This window comes from Rhinopithecus bieti, unplaced genomic scaffold, assembly GCF_001698545.2.
Source record: "Rhinopithecus bieti isolate Rb0 unplaced genomic scaffold, ASM169854v2 scaffold_6945, whole genome shotgun sequence".
In the NCBI taxonomy this organism is placed as follows: Eukaryota; Metazoa; Chordata; class Mammalia; order Primates; family Cercopithecidae; genus Rhinopithecus; species Rhinopithecus bieti.
In genome coordinates, this window is record NW_016805531.1 from 1,050,059 (window position 1) to 1,063,652 (window position 13,594).

Consider the following 13,594-nt stretch of genomic DNA (forward strand, 5'->3'; position numbering starts at 1 on the left):
AGAAAGGAAAGCACACTAGCAGAAACTTCCAAAAGATGTCAATCAAGCTAAGCCACAGAATCAGTTCCGTATCTGCAATGAAGTGCTGCTTATGTATGTGAGATAGAAAAACCTGGTGGCCGAAGTATGTATTATTTCATTTATCTTATCCCTATAAATAGCATATTTTCTTGATTACAGCCTATTGCTACTTCACTTAGGGAAACTCATAGCTACAACTAGTACAACTTGCCTGATGAGATGAAATTCAGGGGAACAAATTAAAGGTAACAAATCCCCAAGTTACATGTCTTTCACAAACATACCTCTACCCAGTCAATAGAGGATTTATCAAAAGAAAGATTAATAGTGGAAAATAAACTGAGGATTCTTTTCTCACCCTCATCACAAAGAATCTTAAGAATAAAAGAAGTTTTAAACTAGTGAAGAGAAGGAAGAAGGAATACCTTTAATCTCTCCTTTTCATTTTCTTTTAGTTCAGCTTATGCAAGATTATGTACCTTGTATAAGAATTTAAGTTTACTGAATACAACCTATTGCTTAAGAGTTAAAGGAATTAAAGCAAAATAAGTTGCTGAAGGGGAGGATCATTTGAGTTAAATACAATTTTTTTTTTTAATCTGTAATTGATGTACATTTGATTTTAAGAAGACACTTTACATCAGGTCACCACAAAGCAGATTTACATACAACCATCAATTGCAGAAAAACAAAGTTTCTTTTTGATCCAAACACAAAAAGCTTTGTGTTTTTTTTTATGATCTCTTCCTTGACCATAAAAAAATAATAATAAAGTAAAAAATGCAGTACTTTTCGAAGGTGAAGCTAGTAAATTTACAGAAGTGCAAAACACCAAAACACTTTAAGCAAAAACTTTTTTTTTAAGAAATAGGTATGACTTCTCGTTTTCTGTTCTTGGCATAAATTTTAATTCTTTCCAGTGGAACCAAAACCACCTGAACCCCTTTCAGTGTCATCCAAAGCCTAAAAGATAGACAGATACAAAGGTGGTAAGCTTCACAGTTTTTTTTAGAGCCTCTTTCAGTTTTCCTCTCTAGCTCCTAAGAAAAATATAGCCAGAATTCTACTCTTGCTATATCATCTTTTCAAAAGGGAGATTACAGAAAGAAGAAAATTAAATTTGGATAACTTTTAAAAATTCTAATACAATATTAGAGGTTCACAGTATGTTTAAATAACTTATTATGCAAANAATTAAATTTGGATAACTTTTAAAATTCTAATACAATATTAGAGGTTCACAGTATGTTTAAATAACTTATTATGCAAAGTAAATACTACATAATAGCTACATGAAAACCATTTTAAGAAATTCTTAAAACTAGTATTTTAAATTTGCTTAAAATAAGTTTAGTCATATATACTATTTAGTTACAAACAGCATATTAAATCCTCAAGATTATACATATTTCTTCACTTAAGATGTTATATTACTTATTCTCTATCATCCTTTATAATACTTACTTGAACTTCTTCTATTTCTGGATAAAAAATCCGTTCGCAAATGAGCTGTGCAATTCGATCACCCTTTTTGACTTCAAAGAAAGAATAGTTTATTACTGATATTACTGACATTCTCCACATCCTGTCTTAATCAATGAGAATTAAAGGAGTCAATATTATTTACACATACATGACTCCGAAAATTCACTAGAATTATGTGAATGTATATATTTAACATACCTTCAAACTTTTCTTTGCCAAAATTAAACAGTACAACACCAACATTTCCTCTATAATCTTCATCTATGACACCAGCTAGAAAAAAGAAAATAATATTATCTCGATTTTGCTATCTGAATACTAGAGGTGTAAGATCCCAAAATCACTGTTATGTAGCTCTGAGATTTGTATTCTTACAATTGAATAAGTGAATCTTGCCCTGGTACTATGTAAAGCCTCAAAACCAAGAAATGATATTACTAAAATACAAATAAAAATTTAGAAAACAGATCCTAATTTTCCAACCTGTCACTCTTTATCAAATGGCAACCATTTCCTCTTTTAAGCTGGGAGTAGCAATGACCATCTCCAACCTACTGTCTACCCACCGCACACTTGCCAAAAAGACTAGGAGAAAATTACAATTTGGGTTCTAAAGGCTTTTCCTGGTATCAGCTTCCCACTAATACCCAGATTGAAATACGATTGAGTCATAAATAAAAATGTAAAAAAGCCTAAAGCTCTGCAGTGGAATAAGTCAACGCTGACATTGTGAAGCAGCAGTCTTGCAAATCTTAGAACATTCCATTTTACACTAAAATGTACCTGAACTTTTCAGTTCATAATCTTCCTCTCCTTTTAATTTGAACCCCCATCCTTTCTTAGAGCATGATTTCTCAGAAGACAGTAGCACATAGGCTTCATGACTACAACTTTATATGTGTAATTAGTACTTCTTTGAGATTATGAACACGGGGGAGAAGATCTTTGCAGGGGAGACTTAAGCCACATCCCTGCCATAGCCCAGAGAGTTACACTTACCAGACTTGCTAGCATTTATCTTTGAGCCAATAATTTAAAATATTTCCATAAACACAAGCACAGATAATACAGGTGCAACAGGCCTTTTCCTTTTTTTATGTTGACAAATAATTCACAAAGCATACCATTTATCCATTTAAAGTGTAACAGTTCCACAGTTTATAATGTATTAGAGTTGGCCAACTATCGTCACAGTCAATTATAGCACATTTTCATTACCCTCCCTCCGAAAATCCCCTACCTTATTAGCAGTCACTTCCCTTCCTCCTCCCACTCGCAATTTCCTGCTATACATGGAATTCTTTCCCCTCAGTTTGTGAAAGGCTTGATAGGACTCACGTGAATCTAACTGAATACAGCTCCATGTCACATCTTACTTGTTATTAATACTCTACCCCCAACAAAAACCCTGATGAAGGAAAAAATGGAACTAAAAAAATATGGAACTAAAAATAATGTGTTCAGCTCAATGGGCAGTAACGCTATTTGCCCATACTCCTCATTATTTGAAAGCTGAGAAAACAAATGAAAAAAAACCCAAAACATACCCACCCCCCATTTTTTTAGAACAAAGGTAATTCCAAAGCATATCCTTTCAATTTTCTCATGTAAGGGGGGAAAAAAAAAGCAAACGCTTAGGTCCACCATATTCAGCAAAAACAACATTTTAGATTTTCCAAATGGATTACAACATACATTTAAATGAACCCCTATGCTTTATGAATGAATTACTAGGGACAAGTGAATCTGAATTTAAGCACTTCTGAAAAGGTTCCTGATGCAATACGTTTACAAGAAGAGTGAGTATAAAACTGGGCAGAAAAGCAGCAAAGGCAGTTCATCTCCTGTCTGGCCTGAAGGAAACAATCAATTACTGAACTTGACCAATTCGAATTACCAAACCCTGCTTTATTTCTCCACTGTCAGTTGACCATTAATTTATACCTTAATATTTATGAAAAAAATTGATATAAAGATGAAACCAGCTGTTTTCCACATTACCTATATGGAAAAAATTTTGACTGCAGGGACAATTTAAATTAGATTTAATGAAGAAATCCCTCAACATAGCATGTTGTTCCATGTTAGAAAAAAATGGCCACAGTAGGCTAGAGAACTTCCATGCTGGGAGATTTTGAGGTACAGGCTAGTAATTCATCTATCTTGAATGAGTTAGAGAAAGACAATATGGACTGACTGACTTCTGAACTATTCTGTTTCTACTTTATTCGAAAATTTTTAAATAACCAAAACAATGCAAATACATATAAAGTAAAAGCTTATAACATTCTCTTACCCTCCCTGAGATAGCTAATGTTACAGAAATATATCTTACATACTACTTTTTTCTGTTTATCCTTTGAGATTAACAAATGTAAATGTTAGCCATTCTTTTTAGATACAAGACATGGAAATATGGTATCTCTTTTTCTCTTTCTTTTTTTGGCAGGGTCTCACTCTATAGCCCAGGCAGGAGTATAGTGGTATGATCACAACTCACTACAGCCTCAACCTCAAGTGATTCTCCCACCTCAGCCTCCAGGTGCACAGGCACCACCACACCTGGCTAATTTTTATATTTCTTGTAGAGAGAAAGTATCCCTATGTTGCTCAAATGAGCCTCAAACTCCTGGGTTCAAGCAATCTGTCTGTTTCAGCCTCCCAAAGTGCTGGAATTACAGGCATGAGCCATGATGCCCAACCTGTACCATATGTTTCTATGTAACTATTCTCTTACATAATATCAGACACAGTCTGCTTTCACATTTTGCTATAAAAAATAAAGAAGCCCTTTAAATATATCCTTGTACATTAATACTTTTTATTTTCATCAAATAGGTTGCAAAAAAAAGGTGTAGCCGTTCAGACTTCCATCAGCAATATTTGAGAATGCCCATTTCCAAAATGCTTGCCAATATCTGATGGCAACAATCTCTTACATTCTGGCCAATATGATGAGTACAAAATGGTTATCTCATTGCCTTACTTTTCATTCCCTGATGATTAGTGAGGCTGGACTTTTTTCCTCCCATTTGTTGGACATTTGCATGTCCTCGTCTATATTTTGTTCATTTTTTTTTCTCATTTGTTCTTTTTCATATAAATTGTAAATATTTGCTTGTTGGCTTTATAGTATCTTCTAACATACAAAAATATTCCCTTTCTGTAAAGGCCTCTGCTGTACCTGTAAAGTAGTCCTATCAGAACTACTCAAATGACCGGGTTTCTTGAATTCTAGAGACAGGTGATCTTTACACTTGGGCCAAGAAAATGTGAAAAACCTCTAACTGACTAAAAGAAATTAAGTAGTTTGAAGTCAATTCAAACGTATGGCAGAAAAAAAGGCCCTCAACAGTTTTTTTTTTTTTTTAACATGAATGCTGATGGTATAAAACTTTCAGTAGTTCCAAACTCATTTACCACCCAATTGCCATTCGACCTTCAAGAAAAGCCTTCTCTGCCTACAGGATGTAAGTATCAGGGACATTTTTCCTCAGAGAAAGCAGAAAGTATCTTGAAGTTATCACTGGAAAAATCATGCATTGGAACTGGCAGAGTGATTAACTGACTTCAGGCAAAAGTTTTACTGTGTCAAGAGTTTGGCATGTCATTTGTTGGAAACCTTTTTTTAGTGAAAAACTATCCACACCTACCAGATGTGAATTCTGAACAGAATCCTGAATGCTCAACTTTTCCCTTTGACCCTTATTTACAGCCTGGGATTTCTAACAACATCTCTTTTCAGAAATAAAAACTGTTGCCAACTATGATAAACTTGTGCCTAAGGGAGATTGTTAAGGTTCTCTGCATCCAAGAACACACCACAATGTAATTTTATGAATAATACCATACCAACCACTAGGCAAACTAACTTTCCATTCTTTTACATGAATTTTTTTCCAGAAAGTTGTTTTAAACAGAGCAAAAATTAGTAACAAAGTCGAAAAAAAGAAAAGTTTCCACATAAAACAATCTGTGAAGTCCCTAAGGACAGAAATTATATCTCACAGAATCTAATATGTGCCAAGCACTGTATTAGGTATTTCATACATATTATCATTTAATCCTCCCACCACTCAGAGGCAGGCACACTAATTTCCATTGAAAGATGAGGAAACAGGCTCAGAAAGGTTAATAACTAGTTAGTGACAGAGCTGGGACCTAAATCCAGTTGTTATTCCAAAGCTCCTGTTCCTTGCACAATCATTTGAAACTTCGTTGAAAATATATACAATCATTTATATCCTTAAGTTACAGTCCCAAATGACCATAGTTGACCTTGTAAAAAGTCAACTTACAGAGCATAACTTACAGAGCCCAAGGAATCCTCAACCAGAGAGTGGGCTGTCAATGTCCATCCCTGCTATGTAAAACTTAGCTCCCCTTTAGTCCCTAAGAACTGGGTACTTTTGGGGTCCTGTCTTGGCCAACAGCACCACCTAGTGACACTATGGAGAGACACCATGCCCACCAAATGTCAGACTAAGGAGCAGGTCTAGGATAGCCAGGTTTCATTAAGTGCTTAGTTAGCCCTTGCAGTGGCACATAAAAGTGAGCTAATTCAGGACGTGTTTAGTTGGTGAGGGGGATACAGCAGGGTAATCTTCACACTTAATTGCAGTGGAAAGAACGAGTGGGTTGGAATCACACAGAGACTCCAGTTGTTACCACATATCCACGTGGGCTCATTTCTAAGCCAGAGCTATATAAAGTAGCTCTGTAAAAACGGGTGGAGGAGATCTAGCATACCTACTTATGTGGGGCCAAGATATCTTGTTAAATGAAACATTCACTACTGATGGGATAAAGGATCAGTATGTAGGGACCACGTTAAGTGGGGTCTGAATCCCAGTTGGAGGAGACCCGAAACAAGGAAACCACATCAGGAAAGCAGAAGTTTCCTTACGATAAGAGGAGTAGCTCTGTAGCAAGAGTAGTTAGCAGAGGACACTGAAGATTCTTCATGAAAGGTACCACATGAGGTAGGGTTAACTTTGGGAGACCTGAGAAAGACTTTATTATAAGGGAAACAGGTACCACAGAGGACTGTCTTGACAAATTTAGAGAAAAGTGTTTTCTCTCCTGACTTCAGGGAAAGATTTTCTTGTTATATTTTGCTAAAGACAGATAGCTCTCTTATGAAGAAAATTCTTACAAGATAGCCTTGTGTTTTCTAGAACTCTTGTTGCTTAAATAATTACCTAATTATTACATCATTAAATCTAAGTCATTAATAATCAGGTAATAATTATTTTAAAAATTAAGTTAGTAGTTAAGCAAAATATAATTGCTTAAAATAACCACAAAGCTTTGCCTCCTCGTATTATAATAACAAGCTTTCCTCTAGTCATTTCATTTTCTTAAAATAAAATCTGTCGTTTGAATATTACCTTTTAAACAGAGACAAAATGCTTGCAAACATTTACAGAATAAAAAAGGAAATGTATTACCTCCTACATCAATAAAGTGTTTTGCAGCCAAGCCTGACCGTGGAGCTAAAAAACAAAAAAGGAGACATTGGTTATTTTAAGGGGGAAGGGCTATACCAGAGATAACTGATGCAATTTAAGCATGTCATTCTCTTCACCTATAATATCTACATCTTCATCTTAACTTTAGCACATGGTTTTGAATTAAAGAATATTCATCATACTGCATTACCAAAGTTGGAAAGACTAGTTTAGAAAAATTCTACAAGGTTTTAATTCAAAACTAACTTAAACCACTCCCATGTGACTTCAGTTAGAATTTGTGGTGCTGCAGACAGGGGAGAAGGATTGCTAGAATGAGCTGAAAGGTGAGCAAATGGGAACAACTGTAGGCTGCTCTTTCAAGAAGTTAAGCCTCAAAGGGGAAGAAAGAGGAGTGTGGCCAGCAGGAACACTACGGAGGAAGAAGACTTTGGTTTTAAGATGGGAAACCACAACATGTACAATGTAGATGGGAAGGGAAAGGAAGGGGAAGGGAGATGGAAACAAACCTAACCAAATAGTAGCAGAGCATAGCCTACAACTTGGAACCCCACTATTCATGATTCAGATGCCAAAAGACATGCCTGTAGGAAACACACGAACCAGAGTAAGACAAACAGGCTAATATCAGTTAACTAAAAACGCCAAAAACTACGTCTCAATGATTCAATACTAGTCTACTTTTAATCCTAAAACTGAAAAAAATAAAAAGCTACGGTTACACCTTATTATTGCAGTCTCAAGCATCAGGCCTATAATTAATTATCCTAACTAGTATTTTATTTTAGAATAATGTAAATCAGGCACTTTGTCAATAATGCTGCCTCTTTCTATACTAACCTTTATTTCACTCCATCTCCTGCCCCTTCCCCTGAAAAAACTCTAAAAAATGCAGTCAATGATGCCCAAGAGATGAGATGAGAGGCCATCTTGCTATCTTTTAAGGGCTGAAGTACTGGCAGTTTCCCCACTCGTGGCTAATAAGATAATGCCAGTCTAACACCTTTCCCTGGAGGAGGGCGTCACAGCTCGATTGACTCCTTTATGTTTACTCTGGTTAGTCAAAAAGAACTTACGCTCTTGCAAAGAACTGTCTGGTAACAACTGATCTGCTCCAGAAAAATCAAACCTGTTCACTTGTACTCCATTTTGTCCTACCTCCTCCCAATGCCTCTACAACACTGAAGAGTATCCCTTACCCTAACCCCATGACCAAACAAGAAAAGGTTAAGTAGGCTTACACACTCTGGGACCAAGGTCCCAAGTTTTACTCTCCTAATATAAAATGCCATGTTCTGAGAACAGCCTTCTAGGCCAATGTGAGCCTAAAAGCTCCAGTGAGGAAGGAGAAAACAAAAGGGTCAAAAGAGGCAAAGCAAAGATGTAAATAAAGCCTTTCAAACAGTGCATTTGCTATCACAAATGGTGCTTCTTTTAGGGCACAGCCCAAGCAGTATTGCCTGCTTATTACCCCAAATGAAACATGAAGAACATATCACAAAGAAGAACTTGACAAATAGTTACCTGTTTCTTAAATGACTCACCTACTCTTCCATAACACCCAGAAGGGAGCGCTATCTGAATGTCCGTTTTCACAAGAGCTTTCTCCATAGGTGGTATTGTGTAATCATAGGCACTAAGAAAATATTGAAAGAAAATAACTGCAAATCTATTTATAAAATTGTTTTTATATTTTCTTTGTGACCAAGCATATATTTAAATTATATTTTCAATATATTTAATGAATTAATGCAACTTTAGTTTCTAAAATCAACCTTGCTATGATGAATTCCCAATTCATCTTAAAAGTTTATGAAGAAGGTAGAGGTAGTTATTTTATTACTAAAATGACAGCTTTAGATAAAATAATTCTCCGTGAATATTTTTGGTGGTGTGAAGAGATGTCAACATTGTAAATGTTTGCCCCTGAACAAAAGTTTATTGGGAAACTGAGGTACTTATTAGCATGAAAGGGCAGAAAGGCAAACTTTCAAAAGGTGGATGCTTTACTACCATAGTTTGAAAAGGAAAAAAATGAAGAAAGAACAAAGAAAAAAGGCCAAATATTACTAATAATACTAGCTATCATTGATTAAGCCTTTACTATGTGCCAGGCACAGTTCTAACTGGTTTACATATATTAACTCATTTTATTCTCACAATCATTTATGTGATTAGGGAATATCTGCAGAAGGAAAGGAGAAAATGGGTGGACAAAATAAGAGGGATAAAGAACTGTGTTGTATCTGTCAGGCGGGACTTGGTGGTTTGCCAAGCTTAGGCGATGAATTTCCTGGCTGAGGGAGAGAGCTGATCACTGTGAACAGTCCCTGAAGATGGACCTTGTTTTGGAACAGAATTCCTCTAAGATCCGCGTAGCAAATGCTGCTACTCTTGCTATTACTGTGGCCCTCTGCTGGGTAGAAATTTAAGAGATTTTACAATGAGCAGAACCAGAAGTTTACTTTGGAGAACTTCATTAAGTCTGTTAAAGCAGTACTATACTTCCCCTTCTTTTGCTGAAATCCCTCTTTATTAGTTATGGCCTAATTTATTACAGATACATTATTTCCATGTCTATTTCGGTATACAGAAAGTCACCTGATTTTATTAGCAGGCTACTTAAGGTATCTTAAATCAAAGACTCCCCTAGGACTCAAAAAAGTGCTCCAAAATATACTTTGGAAAGGTCTAGTCAAACTACAGCACTCTTTTATTCATTAAAATTAAGAGACTGTAGTTTTTCCAGCTGCAGTTGTCCATACCTACTTTCCTTTTACTTTCTTTTCTGTTGCTATCATCATGCACTACTTTTTCTCCTGTGCTTAAACCAATAGTTCTCATGTTTGAATTACCTGAGATACTTTAAAATAAATCCCAATGCTTGGGATTTAGTATAAACTCTCCTTCCCTCTCAGCATTACTTTTCTCCTACCTTCATGGCTCTAAGAACTGGGGCACAGTAGTCTAAAGAAACAAAAAAAAAAAGCCCAAAATCCGGGATAAAAAATTGTATCATCTTCAAGTCTCTGGGGAAATAAATTCAGCTCTTCACAAACTACCGCCTGCGTAAAAAGTAACACTTATCTAGCTAAGGATTGTTGTGAGGACTAAATACAACAGCATAAGGCAAGTTTTTAGTACAGGTAAAACGTGCTGTAGAGAAGAAAGTGCGGTAGTATTACAGGCAGCTCTGCCTTTCGTATTCGCATGCCTTCTGAAATTCCACCGTGGGGCCAGATGAATGTATAGAAAATAACTTTTTAAGGCAGATACATCTCTGTTCATCCTTCTTAGGTGTTTTCACGCTCACATCGAGGCTCTCACCTTGGCTTTTCTATTTAGCACAGGCATCACCCTCAGGCCACTCGAAAGCCACCATGTGCCTTCCTCTCTATCTTCTATTTAGCAAGGGCACAATAAACGTTGCAAAGTAACGCCTTGCTAGATGCCGTATAGTTATTTTACTAATTCTGCAGTCTTTGCCCAAATCTCTATTTAAATTTATGGCAAAGATGAAAGCTAAAACTTTCAACATGAAAAAGGCTGAAATCCTATTTATAACTAGTGTGTTCCTGTGATCTCTTCGATGACTGTTTCTAGCTGTGGCAGCGGATGGCCGGCCCTTCCCAGCCTCCTCGCCGTAAGGTCCCCGCTCACCTGTACAGGTCGTAGCCCGCGGCCCGCGGGGAGCCCCGGGTGGGGGCCGTGGCGTGCTCGGAGAGCCGGGCAAAGCGGAGCTGCATGCCGCCCTCCTCCGTAGGCCGGGGCCGCTTACTGGGTGAAATAGCGGGTGTCTCTTCAGAGCAGGGCATGGCAAAGCCAGAAGGCGAGCGAGGAGAGCACCCGAGGAACAAGAGAGCCAACGATCAGATGCGCCGCAGGGAACCCGCCAAAACCGAAATTTCCCGCCAGCTCCGCCCTGCCCACCGCCCCCTCCAGGACGAGTCCACAGTTCTGGCCGAGAGGGGAAGCGGGATTCACATTTTGGGTTAGAAGCCCTTCTCAGAAAGCAGGTTTGGGATCGGAAACTACTGGGTCCCCATCAACTATCCACATTCAGCGCGTAGGGCCAACGCTGGGTGACAGCTTTTGGGGCGTCGCCCTCACACACTAGAAAGCCGCCCCCTCGCCAGAGACCCTAATGAACTCCCCCCCGCGCGCACAGGGGCCGCCCGCCACCCTACTTCCCCCACCGCCTCAAGCCGCGGGGCTTCCTTCCGGACGGCCGGGGCCCTTTGTCCGCCGCTCTCCTACCCTCCCCGGGCGCCGGGCATTCCCCCGGTTTAGGAAGCTCGCCCTTCCAGCCCGCGGCCCCGGCTGTACTGGCTCCTCGACAGCCTGGGCTCAGACTGCCAGCGCTGGACGGCGGCCAGGGCGTCCCGTGCTGCGCTGCGCGGCCGCGGGGCGGGCCTGGCCCGGAGAGTCCCGCGGCCTCGGCCCTCTGCCGTGCGCCTCGCGCGTTTTGCATCGCTGAGCGAAGCAGAGCCGGAAAGAAATGGTAGCAGAGCGCGGGGCGAGGGCAGAGGAGAGTCATTTCCCCCAGTTTGGGCTGGTTGGCTTCTCGGCACCTCCGGACGTGCGCCAGGCTTCCACCCTGAAGACGCGCGCGTCCCGGGAACGTGACCTCGGAAGCAGTCGCCGCCGTGCGAGGGGCGTGGAGAGGCGGCGCAGGCTCTGGGGCACCAGGAAGACGGTGCCCTTGGCGTTCTGAGTCTTGCTGCCGCCTCCGGGTGCCTACGCCTCTTGCCCTCGCTCTTCTTGTTTGCTCTGGCCCCCATTTTTCCGAGAGTCCACCAGGCCCGGCCCCTGCTCCTGGGCTGACTTACCTGGGGCGTCACCGCCAGCGGCCATGACTCCCGGGCTCTGAGTTCAGCGGCGCCCTAAGCGCCGGAACCGCATGTGGGTGCCGGTGACAATTACTGCACCCGGTGCCGCTCGCCTGACTGTGGGCAAGACACCGCGCCCGATTTCCTTTCAGCACCGAGTGCCAGACGTTGTAGTGTTTTCGACCGGAGGCAGGGAGGGCGGTAGTATCCTATCAGGTTTAGGATAACCCAACAGAAACGCAGCGGGAACCCCTTGGCTAGGAGTCCAACAAGGATCGGGCCGCAGTGGTATAGTTTACAGTGGGGGCTAAAGCAGTCACTTTCTAGATAGTTGTTAGTAATTTTTTCTGAGCTGCAAGTATCGTTATTTCTCACACAAATCTGAGAGCTGAATTGCATGGTTTTGAATTTTCAAAGTTAAGCTGTGGGACAGTTTTAGATAAATGACAAGTAGAAGTGTTATTAGAGTATGATTGGGGAAGTTTTACATTCGTTGCTGTGCCTTTTCATACAGGCCCTACCTTTTCGGTCTCCTTAACTGGTTCCTCTTCGTTGTTGAAAGTCCTTTGCATGAGGCTATGGAATATACACTACCTTCTCTGGAAGTTAAATATTAGCTACACCTTGAGGCCTCCCAGATTTATGCCTATAGCAACACGATCCGAGCTCTGCAACTTTTCGACCTTATTTTGAGCCAACATTATTTTACTCCCTTATTTTGCTGGAGTACTTTCTCCAGTTATTAAAGTGTTCACATGAGAGACATATTTATTCCTTGCTCACAAATGACTGCCTCATTGAACTAAAGGCTCAAAGGGATCAGAATACTTAAGCCGCAAACTCAAAACTATAGTTCTGCCTAATACACTGAATACCCAATCTCTCTTAACAAACATAATCACCATGAAAAGCATACTCTGAATTATGCCAGTGGCGTAGAAGCACCAGGAGACAAAAGTTCTGTAATTACAGTCCAGAGAAAGACTCGTTATTTCGTTTTAAAGCATCATTGAGTTTTATGAAGTGAAGAAATAAAAACAGGCCGGAGGTGGTGGCTCATGCCTGTAATCCCAGCATTTTGGGAGGCTAAGACTGGCAGATCACTTGAGGTTAGGAGTTTGAGACCAGCCTGGCCAACATGGTGAAACCCCGTCTCTACTAAGAATACAAAAACTAGCCAGGTGTCGTGGTGCATGCCTGCAATCCCAGTTACTTGGGAGGCTGAGGCAGGAGAATCACTTGAATCAAGGAGGTGGAGGTTGCAGTGAGCCAGCCTGGATCACACAATTGCCCTGCAGCCTGGGCGACAGAGCAAAATTTCCTTCTCAGAAAAAAGAAAAAGAATTACCTTTTATAAGCAGATGGCTTAAGTGCCAGGGTACACAGGAGAATCATCAAAAGAGCTAGGGTAAATGCGCGTGTCCAAGCCCCATCACCAACTGTCTACGCAAAACCTCCAGGGTGATTCTGTTGCCCACCCCTGGTAAAAGACCGCTGCTCTAGGGGATTTATTTCTAGAGAATCTGCAGCGGTCAAGACATTCTGAAAAGACTTATGTCACATTTAACCAATATTATCAGCTTTACCAAGTATACTATACTGTGGACTGTTTTAATAAAGGCTCCATTACCTTAAATACAGGAGCAGAGCCAGGGCCTTTGTTCTTGGCAATACATCTGTGGTACAATTGTATTAAGAGTAATTTGTAGTCCCAGCTACTCAGGAGGCTGAGGCAGGAGAATGGCGTAAACCCGGGAGGCGGAGCTTGCAGTGAGCTGAGATCTATCT

At 40.1% G+C, this 13,594-nt stretch overlaps 1 protein-coding gene across 3 annotated transcripts; it reads right to left on the reverse strand.

The window, feature by feature from the left end:
* Positions 1-443: 443 nt before the first annotated feature.
* On the reverse strand, positions 444-11,981 carry DUT (deoxyuridine triphosphatase). Of its 3 annotated transcripts, none has more exons than XM_017872778.1 (7): positions 11,807-11,981; positions 10,638-10,776; positions 8,522-8,613; positions 6,957-7,001; positions 1,705-1,779; positions 1,486-1,556; positions 444-984 (listed from the first exon to the last, which is right to left on the reverse strand). In XM_017872778.1, the coding sequence occupies exons 1-7, from the start codon at positions 11,829-11,831 to the stop codon at positions 928-930; spliced, it is 504 nt and encodes a 167-aa protein (XP_017728267.1). In that variant the 5' UTR covers positions 11,832-11,981; the 3' UTR covers positions 444-927. The 3 variants fall into 3 exon arrangements, with proteins under 3 accessions (XP_017728267.1, XP_017728268.1, XP_017728266.1); XM_017872779.1 differs by lacking the exon at positions 11,807-11,981 and adding an exon at positions 11,549-11,640; XM_017872777.1 differs by lacking the exon at positions 11,807-11,981 and adding an exon at positions 11,235-11,617 and having other exon boundaries at positions 448-984.
* Between the last annotated feature and the right edge of the window lie 1,613 nt (positions 11,982-13,594).